The sequence below is a fragment of the Lolium rigidum genome, chromosome 7 (genome assembly GCF_022539505.1).
Source record: "Lolium rigidum isolate FL_2022 chromosome 7, APGP_CSIRO_Lrig_0.1, whole genome shotgun sequence".
Taxonomy (NCBI): Eukaryota; Viridiplantae; Streptophyta; class Magnoliopsida; order Poales; family Poaceae; genus Lolium; species Lolium rigidum.
In genome coordinates, this window is record NC_061514.1 from 276244161 (window position 1) to 276268587 (window position 24427).

The 24427-nt window shown below is 46.4% G+C and overlaps 1 protein-coding gene across 1 annotated transcript; it reads left to right on the top strand.

Annotated features, from left to right (window-relative positions):
• Positions 1-886: 886 nt before the first annotated feature.
• Positions 887-1438, top strand: LOC124672801 (dirigent protein 7-like). Its single transcript, XM_047208973.1, has one exon. It carries the CDS (start codon positions 887-889, stop codon positions 1436-1438), a length of 552 nt encoding a protein of 183 aa, XP_047064929.1.
• Positions 1439-24427: the final 22989 nt, after the last annotated feature.

Here is a 24427-nt window from a genome sequence, read left to right on the forward strand (position 1 = left end):
CCATCCTTTTTAAACTAATTGATGCAAATTTATCTAGATACACATTCATTTGGAGGCATTTTAATATATAGATACTCATTTGACAAAAAACTTGGTCAAAGTAAAATTTTAAAATTCTTGATAGAAATCTAAGAAAAATACCAATATTTATAAAATCAAATACATGCAGTATGAAAATATGCTTCATGACGATTCCAGAACAATAGATTTTATAGCGTAAATATTCATATTTTTTTAGTAAATAATTGGTCAAAGTTACAAATTTTGACTTTGACTAAACCCAAAATATGAAGTAATGCAAATTTAGGCAAATCTAAGTGAGAGTAACATACTACCTCTATCCATTAATAGATGTTACAAGTTTGTCAAAATTAAGATTTATCTAGACACTTTTTGATGTATACATACATTCAAATTTAGACGAATCTCCGACATCGTTATATGAATGGAGGGAGTACATAAGAGTGAGAACGCTGTCATGTAAAAAATACTGAGTTGAGTTGAAGTAATAACACAATCTCATCCACAAATTTGCTAAGTTGGAGCTTCCACAATTCCACCGAGCAGGAGAAACATGACGCCATGGTAGAAGTCAACATCGCTAGAAGTCAAATGATCTTGAAAATGAGCTTGCTCATTCATATGTTCGACTAAGATCACCCTGGAAGCCGCTTTGATTATTGCATTATTGCTTCTCCCGGTCGCCCGCCCGCCAGCCAGCTTGGCTGGCTACTTATCCTCCAATTTTTTTATGGAGCGGATGATCGGAGATAGCTGGAAGTTTGCAACCGGGGAAGTCGGAGATGCGCGCACGTCGATTGGTTCCGCGTTCTACAAAGGCAGGCGGCAGCGCCACGAGCGGATCAACAGCATTCAGCAACTAACCATGTCGCCGATACCCTCGCTGCTCCTCGTCCTCCTAGCGGTAGTAGCCTCGTCGGCGCCCGGCGTCGCCGGCCTCGGCGGCGGGGAGAAGCTGAAGCACATCCACCTGTACATGCACGAGACGTTCTCGGGGGAGAACGCCACGGAGGGCGCCATGCTGCCGTCCCCGTTCGGCGCCAACGCTACGTTCGGTTCGGTGGGCGTGTTCGACAACGAGCTCCGCACCGGCCGGAGCAGGGACTCGCCGCTCGTGGCGCGGTACCAGGGCATCATCGTCGCCACGGGGGTGGCGGAGGGCCCGGCTCTGGAGGGCCGCATGTCGGTCGCCTCCATTCTTTTCATCGCCGGGGAGTACAACGGGAGCAAGCTGTCCCTCGAGGGCCCCATGATCGGCTTCCAGGGCACGGCTGAGCGCAGCATCGTCGGCGGCAGCGGCAAGTTCAGGATGGCGCGCGGGTATTACCTACTCAAGCTCCTCGGCCTCACGTCGCCCAACAGCGCCGTCTCCGAGATCGACTTCTACGTGCTCCCCTGCGACCCGAGCTACCTCTAACTTCTTGGATGCACTATCATGCACGACGTGGGTCTTATGTGTATCTTTGCTTAATTTCTCCGCAGTTTGCACAGTCGATTTTTCTGGTGAGTGGAGTTTGCGTCAGCCGGCGATCCAATCACAGTTGTCTCTGCACTTGTTGACCCCCAATTTCTCTTTTACTGCATTTTTCTGCTCTCTGAAATTTCCAAAACTATAAAAATGTGCACTCCTGTTCTATCCCCTTTTCAACTTCGAATTTTATGACGCGCAAACCCGCGTGCGACCGAATTCATAAGTTGCCAGGCGATAAATTTTCATGGAGCCCCGCAATGTTATACATACATAAGGTTACTCTGAACAACTACGACTAGAATATAATTTGCTCTAAGTAACTACACATTGTAGACAATGTTAAGCAAATTATGAACTCCCTCTATGTCAAAATATAGTGTCTATAAGATTTTTTCGAAGTCGAACCGGGTGAAATATGACCAAATTTATCAAAAAAAAATGTCAAAGTTTAGAATCTTAAATCAATACCATCGCAATCATCATAAATATTTTAATATGGTATAGATTAGGTATTGTAGATATATATTTTGATCAATAAACTTAGTCAAATTTAATGTAGTTTGACTTGTGCGGAAACCAATGCGCACTATATTATGTCATGGAGGGGGTACAACTTAACATAGTAGGGTTACCATAAATAACTACAACTAGAACTAAAGTTACTCTAAGATAAATTTAAACAAACAAAGTTACTCTAAATAACCTAAATTAGACTGTGCTAGCGGATACTTCATTTTATCATTATCTACTTGCCAAATAAATCTTGAACGGAAACAATCCAATCTATGTAATACTTCTTTGGTTAACTCGAAGAAAGAAATCATATGTAGTACCATATTACATAGTACTGACTGAATGCGAACCAATCTTCCGCTAGGAGGTAGCAATGTTCCTTTCTTAACTTCTTAATTTCTTTTGTAGTCTCTCCTCGCCGTGCTTCTAGTTAGCGTTAGTAAGTCTTTAATAATGCATCAGAGTAACCAAATGGCTGATACAAAATTTGTCTTGCCCGCAACCAAATATATCAGCATACCGAGCAGCTTGTCTTCGTTGCAAATGAAATTTCATGATTCATAGCCAAACTCGTATTCAACCAAAGCTTGCTCGCAACAACCTTTTAGATTACAAGATGCGCTTTCTGCATGGATTAGTCCGCTAGCTGATTTATGTCGCGACCTTGAGTGACCCATGATTTATAAAATTTTATAACTGAAACTTTGCGATGAATAAAGGCTTTGTGCTACTTTGACGCGGAGGCCAAGGCTAAGGCTCCCTATTTTTTTTTAAAGAAAAAGATCAAATAACCAAATGTTCATAGAAAAAAAAAAACATGCATCGAGCTGGACAGGCGTAGTGATCAGTGCACACTAGCTCGTATACATACGTACATATACGTGCGTGCGTTACATGCCGGCCCCTCTCTCCATGCGGCCACTCGAAGAAGCCTCAAACTCCACGAGTCCACGGCACCCCCGGCCTGTATATTTGCTGAAGGCGTGCGCATGTAATCACTGATCTCAAGTTCTCAACACGAGCACACGATGGCGCGCAAGATCTCGGCGTTGGCTTCGGCAGGGATATCCGCCGTCCTCGCGGCCAGCGGCGGCAACGGCAGGCCGACCCGCCTCCGCCTCTACATCCACGAGAAATTCGATGGCGCCAACTCCACGGTGGCGTCCCCGCTGCTTCGTTCCCCGCTGTTCGGGACTTCGGGGAGCTCGGCGTGTTGGACGACGAGCTGCGTGCCGGCCCGCACCGGTATTCAAGGCTCGTGCGCCGGTTCCAGGCCTTGTTTCATCGGCACGGACCTACCTGTCCACCGTCACACTCGTGTTTACGGCCGGTGAGCGCCGCGGGAGCACGCTGACGATGCAGCCTGCAGGGCAAGTCCCAATCCGACTTCGGCGCGACGGTGGAGCCCGCCGTGGTGGGCCGAACAGGGGAGTTCAGGATCGCTATTTAGAACGACTTGCCACACCCTATTTTCGGTGGGAAGCTTAAACAATCATTTTTCTAGAAAAGCTCTATTCTCAATCTCAGGTCATGAATCTGAAGACCTCCTTGATCTCTACAGTGGTAAACTAAGTAGCCAGTCGATATTTCATTTGGGCAAGTGGAAGAAGGAAATTACATACAGAACCAATCTTTCTCCTAGAGATAGTAATTTTTCCTTCCCAACCACTTAATCATTTTTGTAACTTTTCCTCGACATGTTTCCATTCAGCATTTGCGAGCTTCCGATAATGTATCCGAGTACCAACATTGTTAGAATAGATACCGTATATGTATAGGAGTCCTATGTAATTGTATTATGTACACCTATATAATGAGAAGAACCCTACCCAACGAGGCACGTTGGGTCAGACAAATCAATCTATGTTTTACTTTTATTTTGGTATCAGAGCGAGCGATCACGGCCTAGTTTTCTGCCGAGACGTGATCTCCGCTAGTTTCCGCAAACCGTCGCTGCGAAGCAACGCGATCTCCGTCCCTGCCTCTTCCGCGCGTCGTCGCTGCGAGCGATGACCACGTCCGGGACGACCTCGTCAATCCCTGCCTCTTCCGCGGGATCTCCGAGCACTGCCCCTGCCGCGATGCTACCTTCCGCGAGGTTCCGCGGGGCTTTCGGTGCACGCCGCGATTACTTCTTCGGGGCTTCCGGCGCCCGTGTACTGTCGCGGCGCCGCCCCCTGCTCCGAGCGCCGGCCATGGCGCGACACCGCCCGGCGTGTCTCCTCCTATGCCCCCTGCTTCAACCCTGGGCGCCGGCGCTCCAACTGTGGTACAGCAGCACGCGATCTCCGTCGGGCAGCAGTCCGCCGTCACGGACGTTCCTCCGCTGCCGTCCGCCACGATGGACACCATCTTTTCGGATGCGGCAATCTACTCCGACGCTCTCGCTGCCTCCCTGCGCTACCCTGGGTATAACTACCCGCAGATGGCGAGGGTTTCCCCGGGGCACATACCCCCTTGCACTAGGGTTTCCTCGAGCGCCACAGCCGTCTCACGCCAGCACGTCATCGCTGCCATATGGTGGCGCCCTGCCCTACAGCTCGACGCCGCCCGGCTTTCCGCCCCAGACGGCAGCAGCCACCGTTCTATGGTGCCGGCCGGTTCACCAATACCGCACTTCCCGAGCATCGTCACCATCGCGCCCGGCTATCACCATCAAGCTGACCAGCGATAACTACATGTTCCGGCGTGCTCGGTTGGCCTGCTGCTCCGCAGATCATATGTTGATGGGCTATGTTGATGGATCCTTCGTCTGCCCCGACTCGCATGTCGTCGTCAGTCATGCCGGCAGCCTACACCCACAGCCGAACCCGGCACACCAGCACTGGATTCAGCAGGACCAGGCCATCCTCTCGGGCTTCGTCTCCTCGATGACCGAGGGTGTCTTGGGCATGATCATGTTCGCCGGTACTTCTCGCGAGGCTTGGGAGACTTAGAGTGGCGCCTTTGCGTCGACGTCTATTGCTCGTGCCTCGGCCCTCAGGCAAGAGATGGCTGACTTGAAGAAGGACAACAAGACTATCAATGTCTACTTCCATCAGATGAAGGCACTCTCGGACTCGTTGACTAGTCTACTGTCTCGAGATCGAGCACGGAGTCTGAGTATAAAGCTCTTGCTGATGCTACAGCTGAGCTTGTTTGGGTCCAGTCCTTGTTGAGAGAGCTTGGTGTGACCCAACATCGTCCTCCAGTCTTGTGGTGTGACAATATTGGTGCAACTTACTTGTCATCCAATCCAGTTTTTCATGCGAGGACGAAGCATATTGAAGTGGACTTTCACTTTGTTCGTGAGCGTGTGTCACGGAAGCAACTTCAGATTCGGTTTATCTCATCAAAGGATCAAGTTGCTGATATCTTTACTAAACCACTCCCTTTACCTTTGTACGAACATTGTAAGCGCAATCTCAATCTTTCATTAGTTGAGATTGAGGGAGGGTGTTAGAATAGATACCGTATATGTATAGGAGTCCTATGTAATTGTATTATGTACACCTATATAATGAGAAGAACCCTACCCAACGAGGCACGTTGGGTCAGACAAATCAATCTACGTTTTACTTTTATTAAACATATCTGATAAAAACTGTCCTTGCCCGCAGCCGAATAGCTCAGCATAAAGGGTAGCCTCGTGTTGGACATCGACGAAGCAAAACAATTTGCTTTTGTGAAAATTTATTTTGAGACTTGAGAGCTACTTGAAAGCTGATAATATTAATTTCAGATTTATCGTATTTTTAAGGAAATGTTTCATAAAGAGAATCGTGTCGTCGGCATATTAAAGAATAGATAGTCCACCACCCACTCGGTGTGGGACGACTCCTTCAATTTGGCCAAAAAATGTGCGCCCTATATAATTATGGCTAACATATCGACCACTATATAAAGAGCATGAATGATAATAGATCACATTGTCTTAATTATTTTTTCCGTTTCGAAGTATCTTTCCAATGTCATCATTGACTTTGATGGCCACAATTATCCCAAAAAAGAAAAGTACGCATTAGAGCGCGTCACTCATCAGAAAACCTATCATTCCGAGTGTTTGGTGAAGGAAATACCATTTGACTTTGCCACAAATATTATCGAAGTCAATCTGTAATATTACTCCATTTAGTCTTTTCCGATGTAGCTCATGTGCAATTTAATTTTAAGTGAGAGTGAGTGAGTTATATGTCCCTTATGAGCCTCCCACTTAATTTTTTTTTCAAGTCGCAAAGGTCCGATCCCTCGGATCCTACCCTTCCTCTCAAGCTCTTCATGGGCCCCTTATGAGCCTCCCCCTTAAATTCTATTTCAAGTTAGAGTGAGTGAGTTATATGTCCATGAGAGGCCTTTTATAGGCTATTGAGGATACCCTTGAGGGGTAGATAGATGATGGATATTAAGGCCATTATTGGTTTATAGGATACCCTTAAAAAACCAATGGTAGATGGTGGATTAAGCCTTCTTATCCTTTCTACACGATGGGCTTCTTCCAACTAGGGCCTTCTATTGACTTTATTTCCAATTTTCTTCCTTTTTGATTTTTTCACCATGGAAAACGGCATAGACTTGGGTTGAAGCTTGAATTCGTCAACTTTCCATGTAGGATTATATGGGACCCTCGTAGGATTTACACATTCCTACAACATTTATACTTATTAAATTATTATGAAAAATATGAATGTATGGGGAAATGGACTTATAAAAATTGTTATTACTACCATTTTGTATTTTTCCTTAGATGTGACAAACAAGAATTAGTCCTTGAATAATTCGTAATTATACCATTATATGCATGGAAAGAATTTACTGATATATTGTGTTGTTCTATATTAATATGATCAAGTGATTTATATCAAACAATATGCGATGTTTGGTACTTGTAAATTCTCTTTGAAGATTATTCAAGCACCGCTATATTGGAAATGTCGGGTCACTGCGGTTCAGAACTAACAACTATATTTACATGTATAGATTAATGTGTTGAAGCTTTTTATTGGGTTTTAATGTGTTGAAGTTTTAAACACTAAATAGTGCGAAAAAACGACGCCGGTTTGGTGGACACTTGGTCCATGTGGATCCTGATGAACAAGAAAATAAAAATACCGAATAAAATCAAGTAATATGGCATAAATCATGCTTGTGGAAAATGTATGATGCAGGTCAAGTTCCCATTTTTCAACGAGGACAGAAAACTCAACCAATCCACTCACAACGCATCACTCCGTAGAGCCTCCTAACATGCATATGCCCAGTCGGTAGATCTAGCGTTATTGGTGTGTGGTGCCTGGTGGTAACATCGTGTGATCATTCTTACATTATCTCTACTATTAAGAGCAAACTGGTGAATGCCTGGTGTCACACTTCAACTCAATTACAACAAATGCCACCGCTCACACTTTATCTTCTGCCACCAAACGCATCCACTCCGATTAGTTCGGTCTAATTAGTTCGTTCTGTTCAGAAAAACTGGAAGCACGAGTTTTTTGGCTGCCGCCAATTTTTGCTATTCTGTTAGGGATACGGTAGTCTATTAGCTTGCATGAGGTAGGTTTCCCCATACGTTTAGCAACTTATTTGCATGATAAACGGAGGAGAGCATCCTGCATACTGTCCAATAAACGAGCAAGATGTCACCGTGGATGAGATCAGCACGCCTCCTGCCTCCATCTCCTTCGCCGCGCCGAGGTGCTCCACCTTACTCTTCTCTACGTCGCCGGCCCAGCCTCGCCCACCCTGACAGTATCATCGGCGTTGCTCACCGCCGGAGCACACCACTGGGAGCTGTTGTCGTTTCCAACGCATTAATGTTGGGCGACATAACAAGGTGATCAAGATCACCAGCCGTCATCACCTACATCAGGACAGAGGCGGGCGCACGCAACCATGGTGGAGGCGCAGTTCATCAATGGGGGTACCACGTCGTCGCAGAGCAGGCATGCAACAATGGCGTTAACCGTGTCCTCTTTTGCGGCTTGCACGATCTCCTCGTCCTTTCCGTCGGTCCGTCCTCGTTTCCGGTTTCCCTCTCCTTCCTCCGCCATCGCAACTCACCCGCCCAGGCGCCGCCGCCGCCGGTCACACGATGCCTCCCCAGTCCTCAGTCCTCACCTCGTTCCTACTCGGGGACACGGGGTAGGCCTAACAACCTTATCGCTTGCTTGGAGTCCGACAAACTGATCGGTTGCGGCAATGGTGCCAGCTTATCAATCTTTGTGTTCGTGCTCGGCTACAGCAAGATTGGCCTTCTTCATGGGGTCAGTCTCATTTACTCGTGAAAACCTTCAGACATTCATATTTCCTTTTGTTCTTCAGTCTAAATATTTTGCTTGTTCCAGCAATAAAACGATGAGCTTGGGCAGACACGAGGGCCGGGCCAAGGTTGGCCGTGATGTTCTTATGGTGTTATACAGGGGAGCAGTCGTGTTTGGTGACAGGGAGCTGGACCTTAACGTTCATAGTAATGGAGTCATCACTGACATGTTGCAGCCAGAGTCAGTATCTTCTTTGGTTCATTGGGTTTGCGTTTGTGTATGGCAACCTATAGCAGGAGAACTAGGAGTGCTTCTTCCGCCTCAGGAAGATCCATATCCAGGACATTAAACAGCGGGAGCTCCAGCGTCAGAATGGAGTCCACCTTGGCATACAGGTCTATATATATTAAGTTTATTAAATTAGTGTACGTCTGTACCATCTATATATGCATCAATTTTGCAGTCTATATATGCAGCGGGCTTATGTAATTTGTGCATGCCGATCGTCGACGACGACCGTTGTGTTTTGTATCGCCACCATCCACGTGAGGTCCTCACAGGTAGTCTTCTACTCAAGACTTCATATGTTGAAATTATTAGTCATGTTGTCCTAGATAGATTTAGAGCACCAGAGGTTCGACCTTTGTGATTGTTGCTGATTGCAGGAATCCAGCTTGGTAGTTTGTTTTTTCAAATAACAAGGTGAAGGTGACTTCACACGAAGTTATGCCCCCTTTGTTGACATAGGCAGATCCAACGTATTGGCAAGGAGATAGCAAATCTATAATTTGTAAAAGGTAGTACATTTTCCGTTTCTTAGGTAGGTTGTGCACGAGATATGCAATCATGTGGTAATTTTCAGATTCATTTCCCTTTTTTTTTTGAAGGATCATATGTTGTTGTCAACCTATCAAAGGTTTACAGTTTGGACCCTGCTATGGTTTTATTTCTCTACGAGCAAAGGCACAAAGGATGCTGTTTTATGAGATTATTTGCTTCGTCTTTATGATTCAGCTTGCTTGTTATCAAGCAATGTGAATTAAACATACCAATTTCTTTTGATGCTTGGTTGTAGATTATACATATGACAACCATGTGTGTATGATACATTTGTTTCTGCTGGGGATACTCTTATCTTTAAGCAGCCCCATCTCAGAGGTTAGCCTGCCATCTATATTTTCCCGGAGGGAAATTCCAAAATATATTCGTATACCATTTTATTTTTAACAATGGTTCCTTCAATCCCATATATTTTCACCAGGTTCACACTCAAACTATTTTTCTCAAAAAAAAAATTATAAGTTCCAAAAGAATTGAAAAAAATTATATTGAGACATATAGATAGTTCTACATATCTGCATAAGATTACTAAAAACTACGTATTTCGTAGCTAGGCTACGCAAAAAAAGACAAGTCAATGTAAATAGAAAATATTAAATACCTCAGTTTTGGCAAACATATTTGCTTTTACTATGGAGGTCACTGATGATTGGATATATGGAAGTATATTTGTATATACCTACTTTTTTATGTTTGTGTATTTTTGTGGAAATTTTTAAGGTCCGAAAATAATATTAGCATCACACTTGTATTGATGTGTGTGATTTTATTTAAATAAATTCCTTTCGTTGAACAATAATTTAGTTGTTCCAACAGTTTGGATGAAATGTGAAATAGCTGCAAGTAGCAATGATTTTGTGGTGCTACATTGTTATTTAATCAGCTTGAGACGCTTTGATCTACAGAAGCTTGGAGATGGATAGGTATTTATTCCTTCCGGTGGAGTGATAGTTCAATATATGGATCCTCCTTATTACCTGATCAGAAAACAAGTTTGATTTCTTAATTCTTAAAAAAAGGAGAGTGTTATATATCTCTAGGGACGTTTAAATTTATTTACCTATCCGCATCTATGACAGGTCTCTACAAAGGGGGTGATTCATATATAATTTAATATAGTTATGCCTCTAAGGTTGTTCTTAACAAATGCTTTTCTACATAAGAACGTAGAATGAGCTATTATGACTTCCTTCTGATGGTTATGCCTTAGATCATGAAATATAGAAGTCTATCCTAGGTATACGGACGGTAGCTCGACTTGGCTGTAGGTTAAGCTGCATCAGAACAAGGTGGAAAAGAGTTGGAGAGAATGATAAAGTCAATATGTAGGGAGTTGTAAGAAATGATTGATCTTTTGTCGCATGGGTGATGGCGGAACAGCCGAAGTGATGCTTAGTGTGATGACACCTAAGTATAATAGCGTCAGATCTAGAGTCAAATAAATGAGCTGGACAATTAGGATAAAGAGGTATTAGGAACCACATCAGAGATTTGAGAGCGTAGGTGAAGGCGTGTTTGCGATGGCAGAGCGAGGTAGAGTGAGAAGATGCAAGCAGTGGAGTGACGTTACAACAACAAAGCTAGGAATAGAGTCATGGGTGAAAATACGACGTAAGAAGTAGCATACATCTGATCAAAGAAACCTTGAGATAGGAGAAGGTACATGACGATATAATGAAGATAAGGATGGCACGATAGCACAATACCAACGATGAAGCTAAAGGTAAATCCGGAGCTTACATGATGAGTTCACCGAAGGAGAATTTAACCTTTAACCACGTAGATTCGTGGATTAGTAAAATTTGTGCATGCGATGAAGAAATATTGCAAAATAAGGATGAAGAAATATTGCAAAATAAGATGTTGCTAGACATAGTAAGAATGTGGTGTACATGTAAACCTGGTGGAGAGTCGGTAGAGGATTTGAGAGAGAGGAAGATAGCTAGATGCTAAAAAAGATATTAAGACGTATTGTTTCTCCGTGGCAACGCACGGGCAGTCAACTAGTTTAAGCTAGCATTGCAAGTTAGTTTCCAATTAGTGGTACCGATGCATGTTCTCGTACAGTTGGCCATATGCAGGATTGCTCTGCTGTACCGATCAGGCAATGTCGTCCCGTAGGTCTATATACTAGAATAAACATCGAGCAATTTCGATCCATAAGCTCGAAATCTCCGCAGCTCCGAGCCCTTCAACACCTTGGCTTACATTCGTCCGATCGCCATGACTGCCTCCTCCACGCTGCTTGCCCTCGTCCTCCTGCTGGCCACGTCGACGGCCACCACGGGCTCCGGCCACCGCGCGGCCAGGTCCGGCGACGGCCACCATGGGCTCACGCACATCCACCTATACATGCACGAGACCTCCAGGGGCCCGAACGACACGGTGTTTGCGGCGGTGCCGCCCCGTCAGTGCTCGACGATCAGGAGCAACACAACGTTCGGGATGGTCGCAGTGCTCGACGACGAGCTGCGCGACGGCCCGGACCCGAGCAACTCGTCGCTGGTGGGAAGGTTCCAGGGCATCGTCGCCTTCGCGGGGCTCGTGAGCCCGCCGGGCATGCAGTCGGTGATCACCTTCGTGTTCACGGCCGGGGAGCACGGCGGGAGCACGCTGGCCATGCTCGGCACGGTCCAGAGTTTTGAGAGCGCCTTCGAGCGCGCCGTGGTGGGCGGCACCGGCGCCTTCAGGATGGCGCGCGGGTACTGCGTCATGAACGCCATGTCGAACCCGACCCTGGAGTCCGTCGTGTACGAGGTAAACCTGTTCGTGAAGATGGACGCCTGAACAATTGTCAGTCAGCTGTATCGCGTGCTGCGTGAACTCTATAATGATCAACTGACATAATGTAGTAGTTTTGCGTGTTGGATAATGAGTTATATTCTCAAAGAAATTGGCTAGTTGTGTTTTTCTTGCTTGTTGATGAGTCTAGAGCTGTCTCATGCAAAGATCAGATGTGCTAACAGCCGGTTGGTTCAGTGTTTTTTTTTTCCTTCGGTGATTTTAGGACTAGGAATGCACTGGGTGACACCACGTCGGTCCGTAACACACATTCTATACAAATAATCACGTAGATGTAGCATTATTGGGTCATGGTCTTGCAGTATATCAATAAAGGTCTAATGACATGCTTCTAGTTTGTGGCGGCGCGGAGGAGAGCTAGATGTAAGGGATGCAAATTTTCAAACCGACTTAGATGACTCTGAGTTACAGTTTGATAGGTGTTCATCTAGAACGGAGGATCTGTGAGTTGGAAGAGTTTCAAAGAGGATATAGTTGCTGACTCTACAATAGAAGATGAGTACATTGCCGCCTCACAGTCAACAAAGGAGAGTGTTTGGATCAGAAAGTTCCCGATGAGACACGGTGTGGTTAAGTGGTTTAGGGGACATCCAATCCTTTGAACGTTTATTGTGACAACAATGGCACTATCTGGTCGAGGCTGAGTAAAACTATAGAAACATGTCGGCTGATTACATTTTTAGATGCGAGGCACATGCCGCGTTTCTTAGTTTCTTGAGTGAGAGAAGGGGATCGAGCGATGAAAGGGTATTCACCCAAAACACGGTGGATTATACAATCTGAAACTGAGAAATTCAGTGTTTCCAAACAAGGCCTCAAGAGTCGATTGCAACTTGTTCAGATTAACAGGGTTTTCATGCCCTCTCCGCCGGTCAAAAGGCAGAGAACGCCGTTCAGTTCCCCAGGTCAAAATCCGCACGTGCGCACGGCAGATTAAGGCGTTTTACACAAAAATAACCTTTTGTTGCAACTATAGCACAGACTGACCCTCCGGGCAAACTATTTCACCCATCTAACCCTTTTGTGTGGCGCCCCTCCCATGGGCGCCACACATGGCAGTGTGGCGCCCGTGCCTGCGGCGCCACTCTCCCAGCCGACGTGGCGCCCTCGACGCTGAGCTGGTGCGCCGATCCGACGTGGCAGCATGTGTGGCGCCCTTGAGAGGGGCGCCACACTACTCTTTATATATAATGTCTGTCTAGAGATAACAGAAGACTGTGGTAGCTCAATTGGATGAAGCCTTTGCTTCCCAATCCTAGGTCATGAGTTCAAACCTCCGCACCACCCGAATTTATTTTTATTTTTAAAAATTATGCTAGACATTGTAGTATGTTTAAAACATAAAATCTAGCCTCGTACTGTTTTGTAGAGTTTTTTTTATCTTCACGTGATTAGGGAGTAGGTTTGGCCAATAATTTCCAGAAATGGTGGCGATTGTGCGATGCATCACTGCATCACGCTTGTCAACTACCAAGAGTGGTTAGGATAAGCATCTTGACCAGGAGAGATTCATTTCGACCATGATTCACCTGCTATTATAAGGCAGTGCTTCTAGAGGCATTACAATTTAGAAGTCAAATTAGCCTCTGGTTTAAGCTTATCATTTCTGCTGTTGCTCACCAATAACCGGCTACTGCTCAAATTCTGTGAACTAGAGCAGATTGACCAGTTAGTGAGTGTTGCTTGCTGGTTCCCAAATGTATGCTGCATCCTGCTCATGTCATCTTTTGCACCTACCTCAACACCTATCTATCGGCCAAAGAGATTCAGAAATGACTGCTAGTAGCAACAACCGGCTTGAAGACGCCTAGAAGCACTCATCTCATCTCTGCTGGTGCCTTTGTGCAAGCATGCTCCTTTTTTTAGCGTGTCCCTTCTGACCACGGCCTAATCATTGTGTTAATTAGCCCTCATGCATAATTGTGTAGCCATGTCTTTAACAAGTCCCTCACACGATCACGATCTGCGTTATTGTATTGCTGGCCGCCTAATTCGAGGCTCAACGCACCTCGTGATCTCACTAGCTCGCATGCAAGTTGGCAATGGCAGGGATGGTATAATGCAGAAGCTAGCTAGCTCCCCATGTACGTGCAGCTAACTAGGGTTAGATGGATTGTTATATCGCCATGATCTTTAAGCACCGATGCATTAGCCAGGTACACGTACATTGGCCCATCAGATGAGGAGACCACGACCCACTAGATTCACCGCGATGCTCCCGGATTTGGCAAGCCGCCATTTCTTTAGGGAGTGCCTAATTATCAGCTAGCTGATTTTCGATTTGGCCTCAGGTCAGATTTTGATTTTGGTTCCAGTTGAGCACGTCCGTTCTCACTGATTCTCTTTCTGGTTCAGTTGCTGTTTTTTCCAGTTTTTTTCTTTTCAAACCCAAACCAGCTCCTTCATCATGAATTTTCACAAGGTTTTAATGATTAGGGGGCATTGTGCAAAATTAAATCTAATCTACATGAATTTTCACAAGGTTTTAATGAGATATTTTTAGTACTCTCTAGACACATCCAAATATAGACAAATCTAATGTTTCATGGAACAGAGGTTGTATTTACATACTACACAAGAGAATGAAAAGAAAAAAAAAACATAAATAGACAATGTGAAATAAATTAAATGTGAAAATAACATGTACTACTATGGGTGAAATATTGAAGAGGCATAGTTCTGGAGCAACGGAGGATTAGCTGTATCTAAATAAATAGCAAAGCCTCTCGTGGCATAAAAACATAGTTTGCAAGCAAGAGAAGATAAAAAAAACTCTACAAAACAGTACGAGGCTAGATTTTATGTTTTAAACATACTACAATGTCTAGCATAACTTTAAAAATAAAAATAAATTCAGGTGGTGCAGAGGTTTGAACTCATGACCTTGGATTGGGAAGCAAAGGCTTCATCCAATTGAGCTACCACAATCTTCTGTTATCTCTAGACAGACATTATATATAAAGAGTAGTGTGGCGCCCCTCTCAAGGGCGCCACACATGCTGCCACGTCGGATCGGCACACCAGCTCAGCGTCGAGGACGTCACGTCGGCTGGGAGAGTGGCGCCGCAGGCACGGGCGCCACACTGCCATGTGTGGCGCCCATGGGAGGGGTGCCACACAAAAGGGTTAGATGGGTGAAATAGTTTGCCCGGAGGGTCAGTCTGTGCTATAGTTGCAACAAAAGGTTATTTTTGTGTAAAGCGCCGCAGATTAAGCTAGTATCTAGGATTCTGTCGAAGCCCAAGAGCAAAGCAACGCCGTTCGTGCAAGTCTGACCAGCACAGCCAGCCGGCCAACCTCCTTGTCCTTGGGGGAGGAGAAAGACAAAGCAGACACACGTTGCATCACATCTGTTTGAGCTAAAGTCGCACGACATGTTGGCTTCTTGTTTCTCAGCTATGCCTGCCAAGCTTAGCTAGCTCCTCTCGTGTACGTCGTTTCCTTTCACATGTACACTCGACCGAGGATGGCAGCGACGCCGTCTATTCCGTCGCAGAATCCATGATGTACTTGAGTGATGCACGTCGCCGACCACCGCTGCTGCTCCCTGCCTGCCTGCGACAAAAGCACAAATACGGTGCTATGCTAGTCACACAAAAAATTAAGCGCTTTGGTAGACGTCGATCGTAGATGATATGATTGTGGTTCGTGTGTACGTGACAAAACTCTAACCGAGTAGCCGTACATAGCACAAGCTAAGCAGGCATGCAACCCATCCGACCACGATAACCCCAACATAATTATGGTTTGCTTAACATGACAAAAAGTACACTTCAAAAAAAAACATGACAAAAAGTACTCTAGCACTAACCGCATGCCAAAACCACAACATCTTACTAGGAGTTGGAGGCTTGATTGCTGGTACGTACAAGAAAGAATGCATGCATACATACATACAAAAACAGTTATTTGTTATGTGCTTCCTCCGTAGAAGGAGATCCTTCTTTAACACTTCTGGTATAATGCAATAAAAAGCCATCTGCATCAATTGACGTGAACATGTAACACTCTTCTTTAACTTTCCAATATCATATTTTCTGGTTATAATTTGTAACACTCTTTTGTTAAAAACTTTCTAATATCATATTTCTGACGGATTGATTAGCTAAACTTAAACCACTTGGAGTGATCCCTAATGCAGCCTAATTACGCATGTCTCATATATCATATTTGTCTGTACACAATCAAAAGCATTATGTAAGACTAATAAAATTACCTACCCATGAACTTGTGACGCATAACAGAATATCACTACTACAAGATGCACAAACTAGATTTAATGAGGATACAGGGGACCACTTACATGTGAGAAGGCGATGTGACATAGTCCGATGGCGGAGAAAGTGGTGTCCTTGGTGTACCGAGGTGTGAGGTCAAGGTTTGAGGTGGATCACCGTGCATAGAGCAACACGTTCGAGACACCTGCGGTGTATTAGAGAATCTTTAGTCGTCTCCCCGACGAGACCCTCGGCAGCTGTTTTTCACATCAGGACGGTGTTATTTGACTCAGTTGCGTCCCTGGCTCCTCGTTTAATCCCGGATGTGGTCTTTAATCCATCCAGAGAGCCCAGGCTATCCCCCGCCCCCCGGGTCGGCACCAGGTCACCGGAAGTGCAAGCCGAGGCAGCTAATGGAGGGATGATACGTCTCCGACGTATCGATAATTTCTTATGTTCCATGCCACATTATTGATGATATCTACATGTTTTATACACATTATATGTCGTATTTATGCATTTTCCGGCACTAACCTATTAACGAGATGCCGAAGAGCCGATTCTTGTTTTCTGCTGTTTTTGGTTTCGAGAAATCCTACAAAGGAAATATTCTCGGAATTGGACGAAATCAACGCCCGGGGTCCTATTTTGCCACGAAGCTTCCGAGAAGACCGAAGAGAAGACAAAGTGGGGCCACGGGCGCCGCCACACTAGGGCGGCGCGGCCCGGGAGGGGCCCGCGCGGCCCTGCTCGTGTGGGGCCCCCGTGACCCCTCCGACTCCGCCCTTCCGCCTACTTAAGGACTTCGTCGCGAAACCCCCAGATGCGAGAGCCACGATACGGAAAACCTTGCGAGACGCCGCCGCCGCCAATCCCATCTCGGGGGATTCGGAGATCACCTCCGGCACCCTGCCGGAGAGGGGAATCATCTCTCGGAGGACTCTTCACCGCCATGGTCGCCTCCGGAGTGATGAGTGAGTAGTTCACCCCTGGACTATGGGTCCATAGCAGTAGCTAGATGGTTGTCTTCTCCTCATGTGCTTCATTGTCGGATCTTGTGAGCTGCCTAACATGATCAAGATCATCTAACTGTAATTCTATATGTTGTGTTTGTCGGGATCCGATGGATAGAGAATACTATGTTATGTTGATTATCAATCTATTACCTATGTGTTGTTTATGATCTTGCATGCTCTCCGTTATTAGTAGAGGCTCTGGCCAAGTTTTTGCTCTTAACTCCAAGAGAGAGTATTTATGCTCGATAGTGGGTTCATGCCTCCATTAAATGCGGGACGGTGACGAGAAAGTTCTAAGGTTGTGGATGTGCTTGTTGCCACTAGGGATAAAACATTGATGCTATGTCCGAGGATGTAGTTATTGATTACGTTACGCACCATACTTAATGCAATTGTCTGTCGTTTTGCAACTTAATACTGGAAGGGGTTCGGATGATAACCTGAAGGTGGAATTTTTAGGCATAGATGCATGCTGGATAGCGGTCTATGTACTTTGTCGTAATGCCCAATTAAATCTCACAATATTCATCATATCATGTATGTGCATTGTCATGCTCTCTTTATTTGTCAATTGCCCGACTGTAATTTGTTCACCCAACATGCTATTTATCTTATGGGAGAGACACCTCTAGTGAGCTGTGGACCCCGGTCCATTCTTTTACATCGAATACAATCTATCGCAATACTTGTTCTACTTGTTTTCACGCAAACAATCATCATCCACACTATACATCTAATCTTTTGTTACGACAAGCCGGTGAGATTGACAACCTCAACTATTTCGTTGGGGCAAAGTACTTTGGTTGTGTTGTGCGGGTTCCACGTTGGCGCGGAATCCCTGGTGTTGCGCCGCACTACATCCCGCCGCCATCAACCTTCGACGTGCTTCTTGACTCCCTACCGGTTCGATAAACCTTGGTTTCTTGCGAGGGAAACTTGCTGCTGTACGCATCACACCTTCCCCTTGGAATTCCCAACGGGCGTGTGCTTTACGCGTCATCAAGCTAAATTTCTGGCGCCGTTGCCGGGGACTGAAGAAAAGTTACACCACAAAGATTTTTAACTCCCACGTCAACTACACGCCAGCAAGGGCTACTGCATGCTCTACGCTGACTACTTCGCCGACGATCCATTGCACGGTGATGCTGTTTTTATGTGTCGTTTCAGGATGAGCCGTGTGACGCCCCGGAACCGGTACCATGAGGATTCCAGCGATCCCGCCAAAATCCGCACGATATCGATTCAGAGACGCCCTCCGACACGACGTGCGCGACGAATCACACACGTGATGCCAGAGGAATTAACACGAGCGGTAACATTACAACAGGATTACAATAGAGCCCACAAGATACATATATTACAACAACGACTCCAACGAGCCAAGATACAAATATACAACACAAAGATCCAAATCATACAGAAGATCGAATACGTCCGAGTACGGACAAGATACAAATTGGACTAAGAGTCCTGAAGATAACCAGTGGCGTCCATAACCCTGCCCAGGCCAAGCCGGGAGGGTAACCTTGCTAACATCGTCATCTCGTACCTGTCAAAGTCGGGCCATCGGTTGCCGATAAAAGGGAGGAAGCAAAAGAGAAAGAGGAAAGGCGAGAGTAAGTACCAAGGAACGAACTCCGGCACGTACTTAGCGAGACTAGAAATGGCTATGCTCGCCGAGCAAGTATAAATATATATCGCCTGGGGCTATATGGTAGGTTTAGCGGCAGCAAAACTATAACCAATAGAGACACGCTACAACATCCGTCTAATAAGAGAAGATAAGAGAGCGCACAAGGTAACAGATAAATACTACACAAACATAACCCAACCGATTACACATATCCCCTCCAACAATTGCGAAGAGGCAATGTAAAAGGCACTCAACGGTGGACAAGTTTTATTAGGTATCGGTTGTAGTAATGCTATATTACTACGCAAGTTATTATCGGATTATTAACAACAAGTATAAGGTGTAAGTTGTTCTATGATCAAGCTATACAATTCCAAGTCGTCCATAACCGCGGACACGGCTTATCGATAAGATGTACACCCTGCAGGGGTTGCCCAAATGTAACCATACGCATGCTCGACCCACTTACGACAGGTGGATGTCTCACAACAAGACCGTTCCCGGTTCAACAAGAAAGTCTAGGGGGCCACCCAACTAAGCTACCCGTGACGAAGTCCGGCCGTACTCGAAGCGGACTCGGAGGTTTGCGCCGGCGGCTAGGCGTGCAAACCACACGCTTCGCTAAACGTCCCGCAAGGTACAGTACAGAATATAAACACCCGAAGGCAACAGGAAGTAAACACCTGAAGGCAACAGTAAGTAAAGCATGGCATACATGGCATAGGAAAATAAAACCAAGGTTGTGGCCCCCTTTTCAACTGACTTGAGAAAAGGTAAAGGGTGAGGGGGGGTCCCAATAATCGTCCCCACGCATGGGTAGAGCGCTCAATCTCGGAACAGATAACAAGAACTCGGGTCCTTGGGGACATTAGCGAGTCAAAGTTCCGATGCTTTCGCAAAGGGGCTCACAGATGCCTCTGCTTACAATTTTAGTTGTTAACAAATAAGTAAAGCATGTGTATCTCCAACAACTGATATAGCATGTGATAACCTCCCAACAACCCAACATATCCCGATAACGAGATCGAGATAAACAACGAGCCTAAACACGCCTACGACTCGCAAGGCTCAAACATCAAGCAACGGCTATGGATAAGGAATGGTACATATAGGATTATTATGGTAAACAAGTGGAATAGGACACGTGACTCGATAAAGAATCGCAACATAAGGATAGCAGTGCGAGGGAGAGAGTAAAATAGGTGAAGAGAGAGGGCTCGCCTGTGAAAAGCTGCGGAAGAACTTGTCGTATCTCACAACACCACTTCGCGATCCTATCCGGGAAGAAGCAAATGCTGGAACACACAACGGATGCAAATCTTACTACTACGGATAAAGAGTCGGCATGCTCGAGATGATATGCATGACATGGCAAGGATGATGCGATGCACTTATCCAATTTAATCGGAGTCGGAACCCCGGACAAACAAATTAGAGTTGGAGTTGCATTTTCTACCGACAAATTTAAGGGTGGATTAACATAGCAAACATGGCAGGGGTGAGCTACAACAAAGTTAAATGGAACCGGGTCAACATTTATATAATATCCCTCATATTCCATATGTTCCATATTAGGTGTTAATGCAAACTATCACGAGATGGTATGATGCATTATGCAACAGCAAGCATGTATGGCATATTCATGTTCAGCACATTTTTCTGATCAATTTTCATATATAAAACATTTTATTTCGATTTACGGTTTAGAAGATATGAATTTAACATGTTTTTGCAAAAAGAAAAGGAAACAAGCAGGGGATGGACCTGCGCTGTACTGGGCCGGATCTGGCCTGATGCTGCGTCGGAAGAACTGGGCCGGAACCGCATAGGCGGCGGGAAGTTGCTGGACGCGCGGGCAATGGGCCGCACAGGGAAGATCTGGGATAGGCCCATCTGCGGATGATCTGGGCAAAACGGAGGAAAAATGTGGGCTTAAATTGCAGCGTTGGAGATTGAACTCAGGATCTCCATGAGCTGGCAAAGGAACAAACCAGATGCAATTTGATAAGAACCAAAAGTGACATGGTATGATATGCATGAATGCAATATGATGCACAGAGCAAAACAACCGGCAAAATCTAATAGGGGTATTTTCTGGGCCGCTACAAGCCGGAAGCTCTTCCTGAAAATTGTGTATGCCCTTCGATAGTACGACTCTTATTTCAGATGCAAGTTGGACTGCACCGGCATGGTAGGGTTTTCCGTCCTCCAAAAGTGCACGGTGGCAATGCGGATGCTCGCATATGGTCTCCTGGTGATCGGCATAAGCCGATGACTATCTTCAGCCGTTGGCGCTCCCCACGGCTGGAGACAGTGCGGAGGCAAGTCACGGGTGGCAGCTCTCGTCGGTAGAGGGTGTCATTCATCTGCGACAAAAATAATTTGAATTAGCACACCTAGTCGACCGATTAGATTAATAATGGGGTGTTAAATGTACTACACGGGTACACACAATAATGTATAGTATATACCCATTCGTCCCTAAGTGAAATATCGATTATACCTCCCGAAAATTTGAGAGGAGTTACCAAATTGGCCTTTGGCCAAAACTGGCCCAATTAACTAAAACCACGGATTGATTCATATACTACACAACTAATTGTGTAGTCCAGTGCCCCATAAAATTTCCCCTACATATTTAGGGTTTGCCTAAGATAATGAATGTTAAAGAAAGGTTGTTTTTTCAAAAAAAACGTCAGGCAAAAGATTTGCCCATTTCATTGATTAAGAAGATAGTTGCCGACACTACGGGAGAGCCGGCATGTGCCGACGGCCACCCGATGTGCCGACGGCCAAATGTCGGGGCCGTCGGCACAGAAGCCCTCGTCGACCGGCGACGGAGTTCACCGTCGGCACAGGCCGGCCGTCGGCACACCTGCATGTTACACCGACGGTCACCGTCGGCGCAACTATGGCCGTCGGCACACAAATATGGAGCCCGAAGGTCACCGTCGGCACGGACTCACCCGTCGGCACGAGCACGCGATAGGTGGGCCCAGCCGTTAGGCTGTCACGACGCCGTCTAGGCTGTGCCGACGGTGGCCCACGGCGCAACCGCGGCCGTCGGCCCAGAGCCTGACAACTGGGTCCCATCTCCTACTGTGCCGATGGCTACCCACGGCACAACCTCGGCCGTCGGCACAACAAATGATGCCCCACCTTTTTTAACATTTTTTACTACATATAATTGTTAATCCCAATCATTTTTATTTGTTTATTTCTTTCTTACTGCTAGTTTGGCGAACCCCTTTGCGGGAAACCTATATATGTATAAGGGTGGTATAGATCCCCCGCCGGGACCCCGGTCTAGGGTTTTCTCAGAAATCGAGGAAAGGAGAGTGATTTGAGATGGTTTTATATCCTAGGCTACCCCCTAGGTGTGTCCGGCTTCTCGGACAGGGGGTTCCTACACTTAGGCAGATTCTGGATGTATTGGGGGAACTCCCTCGGAGGTGAACCGGAGAGAAACTTGAGATCACATGGGATAATCCTTGTTACCACATGTACCTATGACCTAACCAAACTCAAATGGACGCATATGCCCACCGGGAGACCCCCGATGGGATGCAGTCAAAGGGGTAGACCGCGCGGTCAACAAAACTAGGGTTTCGTTAGAAATCGAGCCTCGGAGGGGGTGAATGGCCCCAAAACTTGTGTGTGTACACATGGCATGCACAAAAGTGATACATTTAAGAACTTAAGACCCACACACGATACAAAACACTTAAATAACTAGACCCACACACATACCAAAGCGCTTAAAGAACTAGACCCACACACGAACCGAAACACTTAAAGAACTACACCCACACACAGGAACCAAAACACTTAAAGAAACTACACCCACACACAGGAACCAAAACACTTAAAGAACTAGACCCACACACAAACCAAAGCATTTAAAGAACTACACCCACACACGAATAAAGCACTTAACACTGGGTCGACGCATGACCCGCTAGACACACGGACTCGACACACACACATATTAATCAGAGAAGTCGAAATCTTCATCCTCGTTGGGGGTGTCCTCTGAAGCGGTGGTTGTGAGGTTCCACGACCACCGTTCATCATTCTCCCCCCATGTCGACGCCTCTCCTTTGGCGTACTCTGCTTCAACCTCGGCCTTCCTCTGCCGCTTTCCCGCCCTCCTCTCTCTCCTGTACGTCTGTAAGGTACACAAAGCCTGAGATTGGGCAGTGACTCGCCCCGGCTATGACGATAGAGGACTTCATGTCGGTAAGTAATTGTCAATGCGATTCTATGTACTGCGGCTAACTTGCAACTATATTGTTTGTTCTTCAAATGAGTTTTGATTTTGCAGGTTGTACCACATTGGGCTGATAATAATAAGAGGGCCGCCTTCATGGAGTTGGCCAAGAATAGGGTCGGCGAAAACCCCGATTTCAAGGCCGTGAGCGACCGGAACAAGGCCAACCGTGGGCATCAGGGAACACACAGTGCGGGGAGCAGCGGCACCGATCGCTATCGGGACCGTCCGGTACATATAAAAATGGAACAAGCTGCATTTTTTATTTTCGATGATATGCATAACATTTGTTTTGTGATGCAGGGGAAGAAGCTCGGGAGGGAAGTTGGTGAGATGGAAGCGTGGACGCACATGAAGGCTGGTGACGCCCGGTCCGAACGAGCCTCGGCCCGCGCCCGAGATGTACTACGGCAAGGCCAAAGAGAGCAAGGAAAAATACTTGCGAGGAGTACGCCAAGCTCCATCCGGAGGTGGAGGACCCTATGGCCGAGCCGGTCGACGAGGTGGCGATGATGCTGGCGGGATCCGGCCAGCCGCATGGACGTCCTCGCCTGCCTTGCTGGGGGTTTCAAGCCTCAGAGGAACTTCACGCAGATCAAGGCTACCCTCCCCTCCGGCGGCCTACGCTACCTCCTCGCGGACTACATGCCGTTCTCGGGTAGAGGTAGATGTAAGTCATCCACACTTTCATCCTCTGTTTTGACTCTTGTTCCCGAATGGCTATGTTGATGAGACGCATTATTTACGAAATTGTAGACTCGGCTCGAGGAGGCCTATGCGGTAGCTTACGAGGAGTATCTCGAGAAGATTAAGGAGCATGACCTTGTGAAAGATGCCTATGTCCGAGTGGACGAGCAACCGGATGGCGGTAAGTTTCAATCTCTATGGTTGCAAAACATCATAAGTCCCCATGTTTGAATCTGAGCTATCTCTCCCGTTTCTTGCAGAGTTTCACTCGGTTCATGATGACTGGAGTGCGAGAGGAACCACTCCCAGAGCCACCTCATCCGGGGCCGACGCCAGTGTTCCCTTCCAAGGAGGAGTTCTATTGCATGGACAAGCGTCAGCGTCAGTTGACCCCGGTAAGTTTCTAACTTGGCTAAGTTGCTAACTTGGTGTGACATGGCTAAGTTGCAAACTCCCTCCAACATGTAGGGATTGGGAGAATCCGGGAACGACGCTCCTGATGGTACGCCGATGCACCCCGGTCGTTGTTCTCCTGGTGCTTCTGCCGAACCTCGGCATGGTTCTGCTTCCGGTGGCTCTCGTCGTGGTTCTACCTCCCCGAGCACCGTCGAAGTACAGCGGCCTCGCTTCACCCACTCGGAGGTAGATCGTCTCTCGGGTGGTGTGATGACCCACAAGTATAGGGGATCGCAACAGTCTTCGAGGGAAGTAAAACCCAATT